The following is a 19482-nucleotide window of genomic DNA, read 5'->3' as shown; positions in this document are numbered from 1 at the left end:
CAAGGATCATTTGAAGGCGTACACAGTCACTGTAGTTTCTAACTGGAGCGAATATTTTTACGTCGTCGGCGTACATTAGGTGTTGGCCTGGCGGTAAAACAAAAGATAGATCATTTATATAGATGAGGAAGAGTAGCGGTCCCAAATTACTCCCTTGAGGCACTCCGGAGGAGCTGGTGAAGGAGTGAGAACGATGAGATCCTATGCTTATATAGTACGAACGACCAGTTAAGTATGAACGCAGCCAGGTGATGTGCCAGTCGAGGAAACCGAGTTTTTTTACGCGTTCGAGAGTAGAATATCATGAGAGATACTATCGAACGCAGCCCTGAAGTCGATATATACTGCATCAACTTGAGTACCACGATCCATGTTGTCGAAGCAGTAGCCAACAAATTCGGCAAGATTTGTGGTGGAAGATCTCCTTGGGAGAAATCCATGCTGACTAGGGCTCATATAGTTTTGAACTGCTGTGAGTAGCGGATTGTATAGAATGAGCTCAAACACCTTTGCACAAGCGCATAGGGAAACAATGCCACGATAATTACTAGCATGAAGTCGACTGCCTTTCTTATGGATAGGAACCAATCGCGCGTGTTTCCAGGACGCAGGATACATGCCACGCATAAGGGAATCATTAAATATTTTGGCAAGAATGGGTGCAAGTGATTGACGGCAGTGCTTCAAAATGTATGCGGGAATATTGTCAGGTCCAGATGATGTAGATGATTTTATATCGCTGAGTGTGCGCGCAGCTAGTGCTTCGTCAATTGTGGGTAAAATAAAGTCGATAGCATTCGATGGAGTATTGCGAGTGGCCTCAGCTAGTGTGTTAGGATTGTGAACAGGAAGGGAGAATGCATCAGCGAACTATTTGGCGATTGGCGAAAGTGTTGCAAATATCGGATGTATCGATACTAGTTTCGCCATTGTAGGTCATTGACGGAGGGATACTTCTTATATTGCGCCGTTTGTTCCAGAAGCTCTAGAACCGTGTTGGCTTAGAAAACAGCTGCCTTTCAGTACGGCGAATGAAGGAGCGGTAGAGCACACGATTTTGTCGACGATAATTGTTCAGTGCATCGAAAAAAATTCTCCTATGCAGCGATGATCTCGTTCTACTGTAATCCGCGTAGGCTTTTGATTTTATTTTTTCAACCGTCTTAAAGATGTATTAGACCAATCGGGGCCAAAACTTTCGTCGAGCAACAGGAACGCAGGAGTTAATCGCTAAGCGCATAAAAACGCTAAAGAAATCGGTGGCTTCGTCGATAGTGGCAAAGTTGGAGCAGTCAAAATTGCGGTCAAACGACACAATAAGAGAATTCATACATTCCACATTCGTATTGAAGAAATTTCTATTGACTGTACTGCGAGTGTGACTGTTGGTGATGTGTGATAATTGTGCGGGATAATAAATCATCATATCCAATGAAGGATGATGAAAGTCCTCACTGAGAAGTGGAATACTACAGTGTGTTACGTATGGGGGGGAGTTCTCTAGAGCCGAAGTACCATTCACATAGGACAGAGGTGTGATTGAGTCGCACAACATATTGGTTGCGGCAAGGTTTGCGAAGACCAGATCCAATTGACGCCCAGATTGATTTGCAATACCACTCAACTGAAATAATCCGGTACTATGCAACCCATCCACGAAATCGGTATTAGCCACTGAATTGCATAAAGGCGCATAATGCATGACAGAATAACATGGAGAGCAATCGGCTTTTGATGTATTAGTCAGCTCCCATCTGATATCAGGTTTATTGAAATCTCCGAAGACGTGTAATAAATCGCTCTCTTTAATGCGGCTTGAAATTTCACATACACTATCATGTAAAGCGTTCATCACTGCGGGGTCATTCGCATGACTGGGCGGAATGTAAACAACGCCGATGTAAACAGAGACACCTGGCAGCAATGTTTTGATCCAAAGTTGTTCCAGTATGGTATTAGGCGATGCGATTTCACATGTCGGTATTGAAGAGGAACATGCAATTAAAACACCCCCACCGCGTGAGAGGGCACTGTTGGAAGGATTCCTATCGCACCTGTAGATATGATTCAGGGTTTCGAATCATATAATGGACTACTTGATCCACTCGGTGGAATGTTTCAAATGGTTAGGGGATGTATGCAACGTTGCCTCAAAGAAAAAATAGTAGAGTAGAGATTTTTACAGAGAATATTGTTTAAATAGCAAATTCAATTTAAAAATAAATTATTATGTTGCTTTACAATACCAAAAACATGTGTTTAATCACCTCAAACATTTAAATCATCACGCGGTGCTTTTTAAAAAATTCTTGGATTAATTTCTACAGCGCTACATCCGAGCGCTCCATAGCTGGATGCAAAACTCCATAGCTGTTTTGCACACTTCTCCTAAGCGTTTGACATATTCCCCTATTTTTTTTCGCTGGTGTGCGATGATGAGTGAGGTGTAGTTTGTGTTGCTCTCCCTGTTGAAGTGTTTAAAGTGGTGAAAGGGTGTAAATATTGTGGAAATTTTTGTTACACATGACAACTGAATAACAGGACTTTGATATGTAGTGAAGTTGTATCCAGAGACGATTGAAATACTCTTGATTTTAATTAATTTATTTTGTGTTGTTTCAGTAGCTGTAAACAGTTCCAATGTGTTAGTGAACTGTACGAACGAAGGAGGATCTCCTGAAATAGCGTATAACGTGTATTAGTATTAGTAGTAAGCAAAACGGGCATCGATCATTATTAATACACTCGGTGTGCTGATGAGTGTTTGTAAACACTCGTCATGAGTTGCAAGAAATGTATAAGACCGGTGTTGATTAGTGACGACCCGGTTACTTGTATGGGTATATGCCATGGTCAATTTCATCGAGCTTGCACAAGGCTTACTAAGCCAGCGGCTAAGATGATTAATGACATAGTGAACGTGAAGTATTGGTGCGATGATTGCTTGGAACAAGAAGGCTCAGGTGCATCAAAATCCGACGAAATGCTAGAAATCAAAGCGATTTTAGAAAACATTAAATTGTCAATTGTTGCTATCGAGGAGAAAATTAAAAAGAGTGTGTGTGAAGTTGTTAGCATTGGTATTACCAATATGCAGAAAACTTCGATTGATGCTATTGAAACGAAATTGGCCAGTAGTGTTAGTGATGCGGTTAACACCGGCATCTCTAGCATTGAGAAAAAATTAAATGCAATAGTTGCATGCAATATGCCACAAAAAAACTTGGTAGAAAAATCTGATGCAACTTCCCTTACAGGGTTTCTCAAGCCAGTTCAACATCGTAACACTATTTTTCGAACACGTTAAACCAGCGGTCGGCAAACTTTTAAGGCAAAGGGCCAACTTTAGTAAATGATCGAGTGCCGCGGGCCAGGAGAATGCGGTTTTATTATTATTACGCTTAAAAAATAACAATAACAAAAATCTCGTGAAAATGTATGGATCTGTTTCACTATATTTAAAACTTTGTATTGCATGTTTTGCGTAGGCAAAAGTCAAAAGCTCTGCCATCGCAAAGTCGCATGCAAAACTTTAAATAAATTTATTGCAACCAGTCTTCAGTGCATCTCATCAATATAAAATTTCGTGTGCGATTTCCTTCATTCCGAAAGTCTTATTGTCGTGTTGATACAATGTTAACCGTTATGTAATTAACGGTTGCATTTACAAAATTGACAAATTCATGGGTTTATCATAGATAATCACCCATTCTAACAAATAGTTAATTGCATTTTGAATAGTAGTATCCCATTAGACAACAGGCAACCTCTATCAGTCACTTCACCTTGACACCTCTATCAGTCAAGCTCTAACCATGATGACCAAAAAAGTAAACCAACCAACTTAGAAGCGTGCGCGATCAACGAATGACACCCCGTAGCGTTTTATTTGGACTGCATACAGAAGTTTTTCGTCGCATGACAACGTTTCTGCGTTTTGGTCACCAACATCTTGACACTATTAGTCAACCATCAAAGCATCGCAAGAGAGCCTATTTTTGAGGTTTCAAAAAAGCTAAAAATGAAGACAGAGGTACAAGTGGCTACATTACTGGGTTATCTGGGCCGGGAGATCGATGCAACCCGCCAAACAGTGAAATAGTGCTTGGGAAACATAAACACATATATCAGGAAGCAGAAATCGCGTCCACTGGTTTCGCAATGGCAAACAGTGACGCCAAAACTCAATGCGTTCATATTAGGTGAGTTTCGGCAAAATTTCGACATGACACCCTAGTCCGCAAACTGGTACAACATCCGTCACATGTGTTCCATCGATTTTTTCTGGATCAACATGATCCAAAAGCTCTACTCTAACAATTTTGTCGCGAAAACTTGGGATGCCTATAGGCATGTCTTCGTCCATCGTGGTAAAAATTCCAAATAACTGATGAAAGGCAACTCCCAAGGTCTTAGATTTATTTGTCCAAGGAAGCTGAAATAATTACCTTTCAAATGATGTACATGTAAATAAATTATCTCTCCTAGTTTTATTCTACAGCCAGCCGAAAAAAGGCTATTGTTTTCATGCAAACGTTACGGGGATATTGAGCACGAGTTCTAACATACCGAACGATCCGTCATTCCATAGTACTTTAATTAAAATTGAAAGAGTACGATGGTATAAAATGTTATTCTAAAAGATATACAGTAATGTGTATACGAATAGTTTCTTTCCATCTTTCAAAATCAGTCAAAATCTTTCGCGGGCCGGATTGATTGTTGCGGTGGGGCGCATTTGGCCCGCGGGCCGGACTTTGCCGACCGCTGCGTTAAACGATTTTCAACATCGTACATACAATTCGAATCCGTAAACTCTTTTCGATTTGGTAACACTAGGTTTTGAACGCGTAAAATCCCAACTCGAATCTGGAAAATGTAAATTTGGGTGTCTTGTCACCCATTATTGAGCGAAAAATAAATGAATCAAAAAATGATAGCAAACAATTGTGGAAGTTGTTAAAGTTGGTTGCAAACAGGTTCCAATGAAACAGGTAGGGTGCAATTTAATGACAAGATAATCGAAGATGAATCAGAAATTGCCCGGTTGTTTAATGAACACTTTGTCAATAGTGTTATGGACATACATAAAAGCATTCCTCAATGCAATGAACCAGAGCAAATTAAAAATATGGAGCAAACAAGAAAAAGATTTCACTTTCAGCCGATTGATATTCCAACACACCAAAGAATCTGTTTCAAATTGAAAGGAGCTTCTGGACTTGATGATATAAATGGTAAAGTGATACGAGATTGTCTCAGTGACAGGGGACACGTTACATAACATTATTAACGATTCTTTGATTACGGGACAATTTCCAAATACTTGGAAAGAATCAATAGTGATTCCCATCCCTAAGATTAATGGTACAATCATTGCAGAAGAGTTCAGACCGATAAATTTCTTTTCGGCATCGCGAACGCATTGAGTTCATTTGTTAATTTTAACGACTGGTCCTATGCCTGGTGCCGTTAAACAAACGACTGTCAAGAGCGTATGCGATACAAATTAACAGTCGTTTAATTATACTGCTCGAATTTTTTCCCCGTGTTTGCCTATATGCGATATCGAGCAGTCGTTAACTGTTTTGACGGTCGTTTATTTTAACAGGAATGAACAACAAATGAACTCGGTTAAACCAAAATTAACTTTAAACGACTGTTAAAATGTGTTCATTTATTCGCGATGCCGGCTATTAGCTGTCTTTTTAGATTTGAAAAGAGCCTTTGAAACAATATCGAGACCTTTGTTAATCAATGCCTTAAAAAACTTCGGTATTGTGGGACAAGAACTTGATTGGTTTAAAAATTATTTAGAAGGGAGAACTCAGAGAACTCGTTTTAAAACCACAACATCGGAATCTCTTGAAAACTCATTGGGAGTCCCCCAAAGAAGTGTGCCTGGTCCTATTTTGTTTATTATGTATATAGATGACATGAAAAATGTATTAAATTTTTTTGATATTAATCTCTTTGCTGACGACACGGTTTTCTTTCTCTCTTGTAGCTCTGTAAAAGAAGCAACAACGAAGCGGAATGAGGATCTGGCCTCGATAGATCAATGGTTGAAGTACAAAAAATTGAAATTAAATGCAAAAAAACTAAAATGTTAGTGCTGTCCCGTACCAAGACCCTCTTTGACTTACAGATCAATATTGATGACGAGGCCATAGAGAGAGTTAAAGAAATAAAATATCTTGGAGTCACAATAGATGAAGAACTTAAATTTAAAAGCCACATTGATAATATCATTAAGAAAATGGCAAAAATACGGGATTATTTGTCGACTAAAAAAAGACTTAAGTGTTTTTGCAAAGATACAGCTTTACAAGTCTCTTATGGCTCCACATCTGGATTTTTGTCCATCAATTCTTTTTATGGCTAATGCAGGACGAATGACAGGAATGCAAAAACTGCAAAACAGAGCAATGCGAGCTATTCTAGGATGCGGATGGTATACGTCGTCATTGATTATGCTAGATACCCTAAAATGGATGTCGGTGAAACAAACAGCGGGTAATGTACCAAACAATGATTTTTGTTTATAAACTCCTGAACAGTCACTTGCCTCAATATCTTTGTGATCGGGTTGTTCGAGGATTAAATGTGCACGACTACAACACAAGAAGAGCAGCAGATCCGAGAGTTAATAAGGTTGAGACAGCATCAGCAATGAACTCTTTGTTTTTCAAAGGCATACAAACTTTTAATATGATGCCCAGAGTGGTTTGTAATGCAGACACTATACCCCAATTTAAGAGACTGTGTGCAACTCACATCAAGGCCACTATTGTATGAAGTATGACTGTTGTGACAATAGTAAGGAAGTAGATTAATTTAGAAAAGACGAAATCCGCGAAAGCGTGAATGAAATATAAATTGATAAATAAATGTTTTAGTCACTTGTTGTGTAAACCTCACTTGTCATCACCAGCTTTGATGATGATGATGATTTTAGCTTTTTTTTTGCTTTTATCTCTTTCTTTATATCTTTTTAAAATTAAATTTAAAAAAGTTAAAATAAATAAACAAGTTAACACAAAAACAAAAATAAAAGAAAAGAATGAGTCGATATAGCATTGAGACACGCGCGCGAAAAATAGTAAATATAATTTGATAACTTTCCTGGGGGTACTGGTTTGGTCCAATGCAACCCGAAACGTGAATCGTCATAAATTGTACAGTAACGGAATAAGGAAAAAGTACGCTGTGAGATAGTTTTGAAAGTGGTTCTCTATCGCCATTAGTTGGTTGTAGGTTGAACCGGCTATACAAGAGAAACGAAAGCAGGTACCATGTGTTGAGACCGACCATGACTGCTTCATAAAGAGGAGAAGAAAGAAGTTTTGTAGCCACCACGTTCTTGCAATACTTACTTGCCTTATGATTTGATTATTTGCTTAATTACTAATTTACAACAACACAATTATCGATAAGATACAATCGTTCCTCTCAATACTATATCGGGGTAAAAGGTGGGACTCATCATCATCATTGAACCGTTGAAGATTGATAAATAATAATAATAATAATAATAATCATTAAATTATTTGCTTGCAAATCTTCATAGCAACGTTGCATACATCTCCTAACCATTTGATACATTACACCGAGTGGATCAAGTAGTCCATTATATGATTCGAAACCCTGTAATGATCGTCAGTGAGGAGGGAAAAAGGTATGGACTGAGTAAGCCAAGTATCAGTGAGAATTATAAAATCATATTCTGATTCTGATAGCGCCAGGCGAAGATTTGTAGTTTTCGTTCGTAGACCACGTACATTTTGGTAGTAGATAGAGAGACTAGGATGAGCTGAGCGAGGTGCATCGCCGGATGCAGTGGTAGATTGCTATTCGTCTGACGGGCCAGCGTCAGCAGATTCATCAGTCCATTTAGCGTTTACGCGACGCGGTCTTTTTTTAGGAGTGGCTAAGCACTCGGGAGGTGACCTGGTAGGTGTGGTGGTAACAAGCATTCGCTTATTAAGGTCTTGATGTGGTTCGTTTGTAAACAAAGCTGTATCTGTAGTGGTCATGGCAGGCGAGGAAATCGTAACAGGCTGTGCGAGCGTATCTGTTGTAGTGGTTGGTATCGGGGCACACGAATGTGAGAGAGGATTATGATAAGTGTCGGTAGCGAGAGTAACGTATTGATCGAGCATCGAATTTGTATCAGTTGTTGCACAGGTATTAGTGTTATAATTATTGGTCCGATAGTCACGGGTTCAAGCCCCAAATGGACCGTGCCACCATAATTAGGACTGACTATCCTGCTATGGGGGGATCAATAAGTCACTGAAAGCCCAAGCTCACTTCACTAGTGGGTACAGGCAGGCCTTGACCGACAACGGTTGTTGAGCCAAAAGAAGAAGAAGAAAGTCACGGAACTCTCGGTAGGTAAGAGCAGAGGGCCATGTCTCAGGTGAGAGAGCCTTGTTGCGTAGAGTGGCTGGTATGCCCACCTTAAATGAGATAAATGAGAGTGTACTAGTGTCGGCACCAAGTTTTGTCAGACGGTGTACAAACACATCCCGCTTATCGAATGCTAGACGTACTTGCACCATGAGAGAAATCTGCTCAGTGGTAACCGATGGGTAGTGTGGGTGTTATAATACCAGGGATATTTTTGACCACTGAATTAAACAATTCAGGGTGAGACGACGCTGGATTGTGATGAATGGGCCGTTGAGATGGTAATTCGGTGGCGGTATGCGTCGAACGCAAGCAGGAACGGATCTCCTCCTTTAAAACTTCCAGAAGCTCAAACTTAATAGCTGTGGTATGCTGTGACAGCTCGCTACGGAAGCCCGCTTTAAGGTCGGCTATGCTGGACGATAGGTCGACAGAAGTGTGAGTGTAGGGGGTGGACGACCTCAAGACGGCCGTACGCGGATCCTTTTGAAACTTCACACAGGCCTTGCAGGCCCAACAAAGTTGTGCACAGGACTCAATAGTAGTATACAGCTCCTCAGAAAGTCCGCTGCATGAGAAGTGAAACTCACAGTTGTACCAACCCTGATACTTCACAACGCGATCAGCAGCTACGATGTCATTGGCACAGGCGGAACAGATACCAGCCATTAGCTGGTATCGCGAAAGAATTGGTTTAAAATTAACAGTCGTTAAAAATTAACCAGAGTCGTTAAAAATTGCTAGAATTCGGCATCGCGAACGCATTGAGCTCATTTGTTAATTTTAACGACTGGTCCTATGCCGCCGTAAAACAAACGACTGTCAAGAGCGTATGCGATACAAATTAACAGTCGTTTAATAATACTGCTCGAATTTTTTCCCCGTGTTTGCCTATATGCGATATCGAGCAGTCGTTAACTGTTTTGACGATCGTTTATTTTAACAGGAATGAACAACAAATGATCTCGGTTAAACCAAAATGAACTTTAAACGACTGTTAAAATGTGTTCATTTATTCGCGATGCCGGCTATTGTTTGTGGTACAGTGAATGTTGAAGCGATGTTTTGATTATAGGCCAGGAATCGTTCCCAGGTGATTGTAGGTGGGTGATCTGATTGTAAATGAAGACCAGGTTCTTGGATTCACTGCGCTAGCAGACAGGTTGTGCAGGAAATGTGTTTTCACTGAATAATATTGAAAACTTTCCAGAGCGCAAAGAACCTTCGACCAGACACAAGGCGTTTGACGTTTAACGGATACTCTAATAACACGAATAATGAGTTGAATTACTTCAAGCTTTGCCAAAGAGAATATTTGAAATGTTCCATGATTCAGGGTGATTTTAGTTATGACAATATGCTCTTATATTCGTTATTTTTTAAATATCCTCTTCAGCACTCCATGTTACCTTTGTATGGAACTGTAATATTTTAACTGCATAGATAAACGAAGAGCCAGATTAAAGGTACCCAGATAAACCACGGTCCATTGCACGAGATTTGTATTAGAGATTAAAAGAAGTTATCTGTTGATTACAATAAAGTAATTCCAGTCAAAATTCAATAGTTGAACACTTTTTAGTTGACATGCTTTTTAGTTGAACGCTCTATAGTTGGTTTACTTACTTACTTACTTATCCGGCGCTACAACCGCTTTGCGGTCTTGGCCTGCCTCAGGAGTGTCCGAAACTGCTCACGGTCTCGCGCCTTCGTCTGCCAGTCCGTTATCCCGGCCTTAATGGCGGACGACTCCACGCCATCTTGCCACCTCAATTTGGGTCTACCACGCCTCCTCTGTCCTTGTGGACGGCCTAAAAAGACTTTACGGGCTGGGTCGTCCGTTTCCATGCGTACAACATGGCCAGTCCACCGGAGCCTGGCGAGCTTTATACGCTGTACGACAGTGAGGTCGCCGTACATCTCGTATAGCTCGCCATTATAGCGGCTCCTCCATTGTCCTTCCACACATACGGGGCCAAGTATCCTTCTAAGCATCTTCCTCTCGAACGCGGCTAAGAGGGTTTCATCAGATTTGGACAGTGTCTATGTCTCAGAGGCGTATGTGAGTACTGGATTTATATAGGTAATATATGGTCCCAGCTTCGTCCGTCGTGACAGGTTCTTTGAGGTGAACTGATGAGTTGGTTAACATTTCAATTAAAAAGCATGTGTATGTATGGGTAAACCGGTTTTTGAAAATTTCACAAAAATCTCATGGCTTACCGAGAAAAAATTCAAAAAAAAATGTATGGAAAAACGTGTCAACTAAAAAGCACATATTCAATAGTTGGGAGGGAATCGAAGTTCAACCAGTGAGTTTAGACTGTGTTTTCATGTGAATATATTAATGTATCAAAATTTTAATTTATTGTTCAAAATCATGTTCTGTATCATAATTTTTGTTTAATAAACGACAATGATATGAACACATAAAAAGAGAAATGTGTACTCAGACACCTGTATTTACAACTTATGATACTGAATCGTCAATTTATACTATGTTGGGTAAAACCAGGTTTACTGGGCAAGCTAAAGCATATATCTGGAAGTATCTATACATGGTATATGGTATATGGGTCTAATAAACTCCGTGGTAAACCAAAAAGTCAGTGCTATCCAAAGGGATGATTGCCATAGCAGATCTTAATTACCTACGGTTATTACGAATGATAAGAAGAATGGAAGCTTTGGGATAAAACCATTGTTATCATTGTAATCATAATTTTGTGCTACTCGGATTGCATATTCTTCTATTTTTAATTAAAGCGAGATATCAATTTTATCCCGTGTGAATCCGGGTAAATCAGCTAGTTTTTTTTTATATTTTCTTTTGAGGTATATTGAATGTTCTATTGAATTATTATGAATATTCTAATGAATTCTATTGAAGGAATTGAGTTACTCTGGTTAGCATCAAATACTGGAAAGAGAATAGTGAAGGGATTCGAGTCACGTGCAACATCATATTTTTGTAAATGGATCTTACATTTAAGGGCACGAAAAAAACAACATGGATTTTATAAGTATGCATGTTTTTGATTGGATCCGAGCGTGTTATATGTGGCACCCTAAATTCATAAACCAGTGAGCTTCAATCCGTTTTTCAATGAACACCTTGTTACGGTTAATGTTTAGTTATGCTCTGCAGAAAATCATGTCAATAACTGTACAAAAATAACTTAAATCATACATGTATGTCAACATAGCAATGGAATGTATCAGGTCTATTGGAAATCGGACCTTCTAAATTTCTGCACAACCTTTTGCATTGTCAAAATGGCATCCGTTTGTGAAATTGAAATTTTTTTTATCATTGCTAATAGTTTTTGGCAAATCAGCTGCATTAGTACTTTATGAGCGTATGAAATAACCTTTTTGTGAAAAACCATTAAAAAAAAAAATAAAAAAAATAGCGAGGCTTGGTGTTATGAGGTTTTTTTCAAGTTATAAGCTAAATTTTACTGGATGGAAGCCACAGCAAGCCACAAAGTTAACAAATGTATGGAAAAATGCTCAAAGAAAATTAGGAATTCAAGCCTCGGTACGTGTAGGGCAGGTATGTCAAACTGGCGGCCCGCGGGTCGCATGCGGCCCTCGTCAATGCTGAATGCGGACCGCGAGAATATTTTGAGAATTGCTAAAATCACTCCAAACCAAAAAACTGTTATTACTATTTGTCGAAGTGTATTTAATTTTCCAGAGAAGAACAATCATTTAGATGGTATATTTTTCGAATCTAACATGAATGTACCCATAACATCTCATAAACTTATTCTACACAATCGTACAGAACAATAGAGACCCTTAAGAAACATCCCCGGTACCATTATCCATGCGATTTCGGTCTCATCGGGCTCTATCTGGGCGCCCATTAAAATAATCCCTTACCCAACCGACATTATCGCGCGACATTTTACAATTTTGTATGAGAAAAAACGGGCTCAAAACATGCTCAAATCGTGCTCATTAGCAGCACTAAAGAGCACGTTTCTGCAACGGTGCGACAGCATGTATCATACATGTAGTTTCTGTATGCTACATTATTGTTCAATTTCTTTCATTCTCTCCTCTCTCCCAAAACAAACACAGACTCTCTTTCATTTTCCCATTCCACACATTCGCTCTTTATTTTACCTGTTTACCTCTACTCACACATACACTTTTCAATACTCACATTTCACACTGCCGAAAACCCGTTGCGGGATACACACGTACCCGTCTTGCCTGTCTTCTCTCCTCGTCCTTCCTTTCATCCAGCGTTGTCTTCGTCGAATGGTGTGCACGCGTTAAAAATTCTTCCTGCTTGCCTCCCTCTCGCTGTTCCCAGATGCTGCGCTAGCGTGCTGGATAATCGTCCCAACCTTCCTGCCGCCTCTCCTCTACCAGGCGCTAGCACGTTGGAGGATCGTTCCTGCCTTCCTGCCACTTCTCCTTCGTCCGGCGCTAACGCGTTGAATGATCGTTCCTGCCTCTCCTGTCCTTTTGTTTTTGGCACTGCTGGTGAAAGAGGAAATATTATCTATTTTGAAAACCGCTGTTCCATTTAACGCGAAGCATAATACTTACCAACCAATTGATTATTTCTATCGTGGTCCGTGCTCACTTCCGTTTGTGCGTGTGTGACGATTTGCTATAGAAAACGAAATTGATTTGATATCACCAATTATTAATACCATTTAGTTTGATACAGATTGATATAATCCTTTATTAAAAGCTGTACTTACCAAATAACGTACTGGTTTCACGAGAGAAAAAACGAGCACGCATCGACGCGTCCTTCTGCTTACAAACTTGATTTTACACTGCCACTTTTTCATATGAACGCGAAGCAGCGCCTTCCTCTGGTGGCTATACAGGTATTTCCCGATATACGCCATACTCGAAATACGCGATTTCGCTATAAGCTTTTTGTCTAAATTTGACAGTTCTTTGAGCAAATTGTACTAATTTGACACATCAAATATCAAATTCAAAATAAATTCGCTTTTGGTCGAATATTAAAAATCATTTCAAAAGGTGTACAATTGTAATATTCAGTTGAAATCATATCAAATAACTAATTTAGTGGCTAAAACCTACCACTTCATGCAAAATTATATCAAAATTAGCTATAATTTGACCGAAAACTCGACATTTGCTAATATTCGAGATACGCTATTGCCTCCGCATTAATAGCGTATATCGGGGAGTACCTGTACAATGATACAAAGAGCGGACGAGAGAAGATCGCTTGCATGAACGCTTGGTGTGGCAAGCGAAATTGGATAAGTCCCAGAAAAGCGAGACACAAGAGTTTCTCTCGAACGATGGAAAGAGAAGAACCATATGAAACATGAGGATGGTTGATGTTACACAGCCAAGTTGCGAGCAAAAAGTGACCAACACCCAGAAGAGCAAGACAGAGTGAAAATTTTTCTGAATGTTAGAATGAGAAAAATGATAGATACACATAAAAAACGCGCGATAATGCCGGTTGGGGATAGGAGCTTCTACCCAACCGGCATTATCGCGCGATTTTTATGTGTATCTATCATTTTTCTCATTCTAACATTCAGAAAAATTTTCACTCTGTCTTGCTCTTCTGGGTGTTGGTCACTTTTTGCTCGCAACTTGGCTGTGTAACATCAACCATCCTCATGTTTCATATGGTTCTTCTCTTTCCATCGTTCGAGAGAAACTCTTGTGTCTCGCTTTTCTGGGACTTATCCAATTTCGCTTGCCACACCAAGCGTTCATGCAAGCGATCTTCTCTCGTCCGCTCTTTGTATCATTGTACAGGTACTCCCCGATATACGCTATTAATGCGAAGGCAATAGCGTATCTCGAATATTAGCAAATGTCGAGTTTTCGGTCAAATTATAGCTAATTTTGATATAATTTTGCATGAAGTGGTAGGTTTTAGCCACTAAATTAGTTATTTGATATGATTTCAACTGAATATTACAATTGTACACCTTTTGAAATGATTTTTAATATTCGACCAAAAGCGAATTTATTTTGAATTTGATATTTGATGTGTCAAATTAGTACAATTTGCTCAAAGAACTGTCAAATTTAGACAAAAAGCTTATAGCGAAATCGCGTATTTCGAGTATGGCGTATATCGGGAAATACCTGTATAGCCACCAGAGGAAGGCGCTGCTTCGCGTTCATATGAAAAAAGTGGCAGTGTAAAATCAAGTTTGTAAGCAGAAGGACGCGTCGATGCGTGCTCGTTTTTTCTCTCGTGAAACCAGTACGGGAAAAAACTATTTGGTAAGTACAGCTTTTAATAAAGGATTATATCAATCTGTATCAAACTAAATGGTATTAATAATTGGTGATATCAAATCAATTTCGTTTTCTATAGCAAATCGTCACACACGCACAAACGGAAGTGAGCACGGACCACGATAGAAATAATCAATTGGTTGGTAAGTATTATGCTTCGCGTTAAATGGAACAGCGGTTTTCAAAATAGATAATATTTCCCTCTTTCACCAGCAGTGCCAAAAACAAAAGGACAAGAGAGGTAGGAACGACCATTCAACGCGTTAGCGCCGGACGAAGGAGAAGCGGCAGGAAGGCAGGAACGATCCTCCAACGTGCTAGCGCCTGGTAGAGGAGAGGCGGCAGGAAGGTAGGGACGATTATCCAGCACGCTAGCGCAGCATCTGGGAACAGCGAGAGGGAGGCAAGCAGGAAGAATTTTTAACGCGTGCACACCATTCGACGAAGACAACGCTGGATGAAAGGAAGGACGAGGAGAGAAGACAGGCAAGACGGGTACGTGTGTATCCCGCAACGGGTTTTCGGCAGTGTGAAATGTGAGTATTGAAAAGTGTATGTGTGAGTAGAGGTAAACAGGTAAAATAAAGAGCGAATGTGTGGAATGGGAAAATGAAAGAGAGTCTGTGTTTGTTTTGGGAGAGAGGAGAGAATGAAAGAAATTGAACAATAATGTAGCATACAGAAACTACATGTATGATACACGCTGTCGCACCGTTGCAGAAACGTGCTCTTTAGTGCTGCTAATGAGCACAATTTGAGAATGTTTTGAGCCCGTTTTTTCTCATACAAAATTTGAAAACGTCGCGCGATAATGTCGCTTGGGTTTTTCAATACAAAAAAACCGGTTGAAACGTGACAATGTCGGTTGGGTCGGGCTGAAAGCGAGAAACGTCGTGGCGGCGCGATACATGTTGCATGCATGTGTACTACATTGCATGACCCCCCTCGCTTTCTTTCGGATTGCAATGAGTTCAGACACACTTAAGAATCCGTTGTTCAATTTTTTTTTATTTCTTACTTTCTTTTTATGCACCCGCGGGAGAGTGCGAAACGACAAAGAAAAGAAAACACACACACACCTGCTCCTCGCCATGGTGTTTTTCGCAATGTGATCGTAGGAGAACGCGAACGCAAAAACACACACACAAAACCACGCACGCACGCAGGCATGCACACAAACACACACCCCACTCCTCCCCCCTCGTGTTTTCGCAAGGCGATTCCATAGGAGATCACGAAACAGCAAAAAACACACACAGAACCACGCACGCACACATACACACACAGACACAGACACCTACTCCTCCCTTCAAGTGCAAAACAAGATTTGCCAATCTTTATGGGATCACACACCACGAATCTTTGTCAGATAAAATTATCGTAATTTAACAAAATTATTCGTAACATATGGGTTCTTGTTATAAGAAATGCCTCCATACCACCATATACCACCATATACCACTTCGAACTTAGAAATTAGCGAAAAATAATGTTTAAACACGTTTTTTTTACAATTTTCCTCTTGATCTATCAAAAAATTGCATGCCAATATTTTTGTTATTCATCCAGCGGTGGATAGCTCGAATGGCTTAAAAAAGATTCGCAACAGGCTGGTAGACTTCCCCTACCTCAGTGAAAAAGTGTGGTTCAGTGATATTTTCTAACATAAGTGCCATGTTAGAACGCGACTAATGAGAAATTTCCTATTTTAATAATAAGGATGAAAACAACGCATGTGACTTTAAAAGTACACTAAACATTTTTTTTAAATAAAAAAGGCACAATAAAAAAATTGCAAATTTATAAATAAGAAACTATTCCAGATTTGAAGCGAGGAGTACAAAAAGTCAATTTGTTTAACAATAATGATTTTAAACAGTATTTTATATGAATATTGAGATATATTTTTTATTCTCAACTTTGCGGCCCACGAATCACTAAAAATATGTACTTGCGACCCTCTTATGAATTGAGTTTGACACAGCTGGTGTAGAGTATGAAAACCAATCAAAGTTTGCGTTGTAAAAAAACGTGGAGTTTAAGACAAAAAAAAAATAAAACAATCAGGGGTGTCGCTAGGTACATGAAAATCTTGGCTATATCATAGTAATCAGATAATAGAAATCATATATTATACATACTTTTTGATAATTTTAGATTATTGTCTTTTGCACCAGATTCAACCGTCAACAATTCATTATTGGCATTTACCGATGATTGTTGTGGCCGATTTCTAATGACCTCCATTGACCATAGCTGAAATGAAAAATGTGTAAATGTATAAATAAACATTAGTAGATTTGCTCTCAATGATTTTGTTGTAAAGGATAATTGAAATGAATTGAAATACAAAATTCACTTTATTAACTTTATTGCTAACTGAACAGCACTTTTTAACGTTTATATGTCTGTTTGCAGTGAGGTGATATGTAAAGGCTGGGGTAAGGGAAAGCAGGGCAAAATGGACATGTGGAGCAAAATGAGCACCCTCTATTTAAGCATTATTTCACTACAAAGATACTTTCCAATGCTCAAAATGTATTCATTAGAGTGTTCTATGAACAGCGCTTACGTAACAAATTACCAAAAAATGCATAATAAAGTTTAGTAGCATATTGATGTAATTTTTGCCACTTCGAAAATAAGCTTAAACCAATGTCAATGTGATGCATGGAAGTTTTACATGATATTCTTTAAAATGTGTGATATGTCTATATAATTTGTCTGAAGAAAGCAAGGCGATTGAATGTGTATTTTTAGTAACATAACACAAAATACAAAAATGTTTCAGAGCAAAATGGGCAGTTTCGCTTGAGGCAAAATGGGCAGATGCTTTTTGTCCCTTCAATAATGATCCCAGACACAGCTTCAAAAGATTCAATTTTGTAGATTAAAACGTGTAAAAACTGTTTGAAATTTGATAACATATTTTTGGAAGAGTTTTAAGAGCTTTGCTGATCAGCAAAACAAAAGATAGAACGAAAAAATATTTCACGAAACGTGCACAAAAGCATAGACCATTACCTAAGCGCAGTTGTTGTGGCCCATATTGCCCCAGTGTTTTGACGTTTCACAGTTTGTTTAAATATGCCCATTTTGCCCCAGGGTTATGCCCATTTTACTCCACGTGTCAAAAACGCTTCTCGTAAATCATCAACTTTAATTTTACTCTGATTTCATGTTTAAAGTTGTTTTCATTCTATTTAAAATATCTGCCAATATCTGGCAATTTTAATCCATAGATAAATAGTGGATGCATATAATAATGAAAGAAAAATTGTGTTTTGTGGCATATTCAAATGAATATTCATTGAACTGCTTAATATGTCCATTTTGCCCCACTTTCCCCTACATTGTCCGTACTTGCTAGTGTAAGTACGTTTTTCACTGGCGCATCTGGTGGCGGCTGACCAAAGCATTTTGCCAAACAATTTGAAGCCGCGTCAGAAAGTATGTTATTTTACCATGTTTTTACTTAAATCGGACGAGAAAAGTTTTGATACATATACCGATAACGCTACACGCATTGCATCCATTTTCGCATCGAAAAACGATAAAAATAATACATTACAGGGTTTACCTAGCCAATCCGGCATCGTCAAAGCGTTATCGGTCGACGTAAATACTTTTTCGGGCGTCGTAAACCCTCAATTGGGCACTGTCATTTCTATTCGGGCCTTGTGAAGTATGAATCGGGCAAAATACAGAATGAATTGGGCCTACTTTATATTTTGTTGCTTTCTAGCTGTAAAACAATACTTTTTTGCTAGTAGTTGAACTGATATGTATGAAAATTCACTATTTTTAAGTTTAATCACATAACAAATTATTCAAATTCCTTTTTTAAAATTTTTAATTCAAACCCGTACAATGCAATTTGGTTTTATATTTTTTTAAAAATATAATATGTTTGGTGATTTAATTAGGTAAACATTTTAAAATAATATATAATAAGTTAAACAACATGCAAAATACGTATTTTTAATCAACTTGATAGATCAAACACACCGAAGCTACCGATTTAACACCTTCAAGAGTAGGACGCTTTCATTCTGTACTATGCCCGATTCATACTTCACAAGGCTCGAATAGAAATGACAGTGCCCAATTGAGGGTTGACGTCGCCCGAAAAAGTATTTACGGCGACCGATAACGCTTTGACGATGCCGGATTGGCTAGGTAAACCCTGTATTTTGAATTACCAATATTAAATTTTTTTATTAACGATGATTTAAAAGTTCTTAATTTTTCTTTGGTGCAATAGGCTTGCTCATCTTCAGCCATACGACCTGATCACGACACTCGAATGGAAGCTTTAATTAAACGTAGTTAACTTCATTTTTTACATTTTAATGCATGTAAGATTGTTAAAAACGCTTCTAAACCTCGATAAAACTTTCATTGATTCGAATTGGTTTAAATGATTCCAATGTTTTGACGTTCGATTCGATTCGACTACCGTTCGAATCCCGCGATCGGGCGGATAGTGTGGCTTTCCTCAAACAATCCTCAAATCTTATCCATTTTAGTGCATTCACAATCATCCTCAAAATTCTATTTACACTTTGAAAACCGGCATGACGTCACAGTTTCTCGAGTGAGCACGTAGTGCATGACATGTGAGCGAAGAGAGCGACAATTTCTCGTGCGACTGTTATCACTCTTTTTTCATTGCAATAAACGGCGTAGCACACGCAGTTCTCGTTATTTCTTTCCTCCCTCAATTGTTTTAAAGAGAATAACTGAACGTTAGATGCTTAGCTGAACGGTGAGCAAAGCCGTCAAACGAATTCATTTGAT

The 19482-nt window shown here is 38.9% G+C and overlaps 1 protein-coding gene across 4 annotated transcripts in view; it reads right to left on the bottom strand.

The window, feature by feature from the left end:
* LOC120900094 (WD repeat and FYVE domain-containing protein 3-like) overlaps positions 1-19482 on the bottom strand; it is a 323997-nt gene that overhangs the window by 22748 nt on the left and 281767 nt on the right. For 2 of the 4 annotated variants that reach the window (XM_040306684.1, XM_040306681.1), the window contains one exon: positions 16824-16938. In XM_040306684.1, coding sequence (XP_040162618.1) covers positions 16824-16938 — 115 coding nt within the window. Of the gene's footprint in view, positions 1-10447; positions 10546-15672; positions 16667-16823; positions 16939-19482 lie in introns of those variants that run through there. The other 2 variants (XM_040306683.1, XM_040306685.1) reach the window with 2 other exon arrangements.

This window comes from Anopheles arabiensis, chromosome 3 (genome assembly GCF_016920715.1).
Source record: "Anopheles arabiensis isolate DONGOLA chromosome 3, AaraD3, whole genome shotgun sequence".
Classification (NCBI taxonomy): Eukaryota; Metazoa; Arthropoda; class Insecta; order Diptera; family Culicidae; genus Anopheles; species Anopheles arabiensis.
The sequence above is the reverse complement of the archived record's forward strand: the minus strand, read 5'-3'. Positions and strand labels throughout refer to the sequence as shown.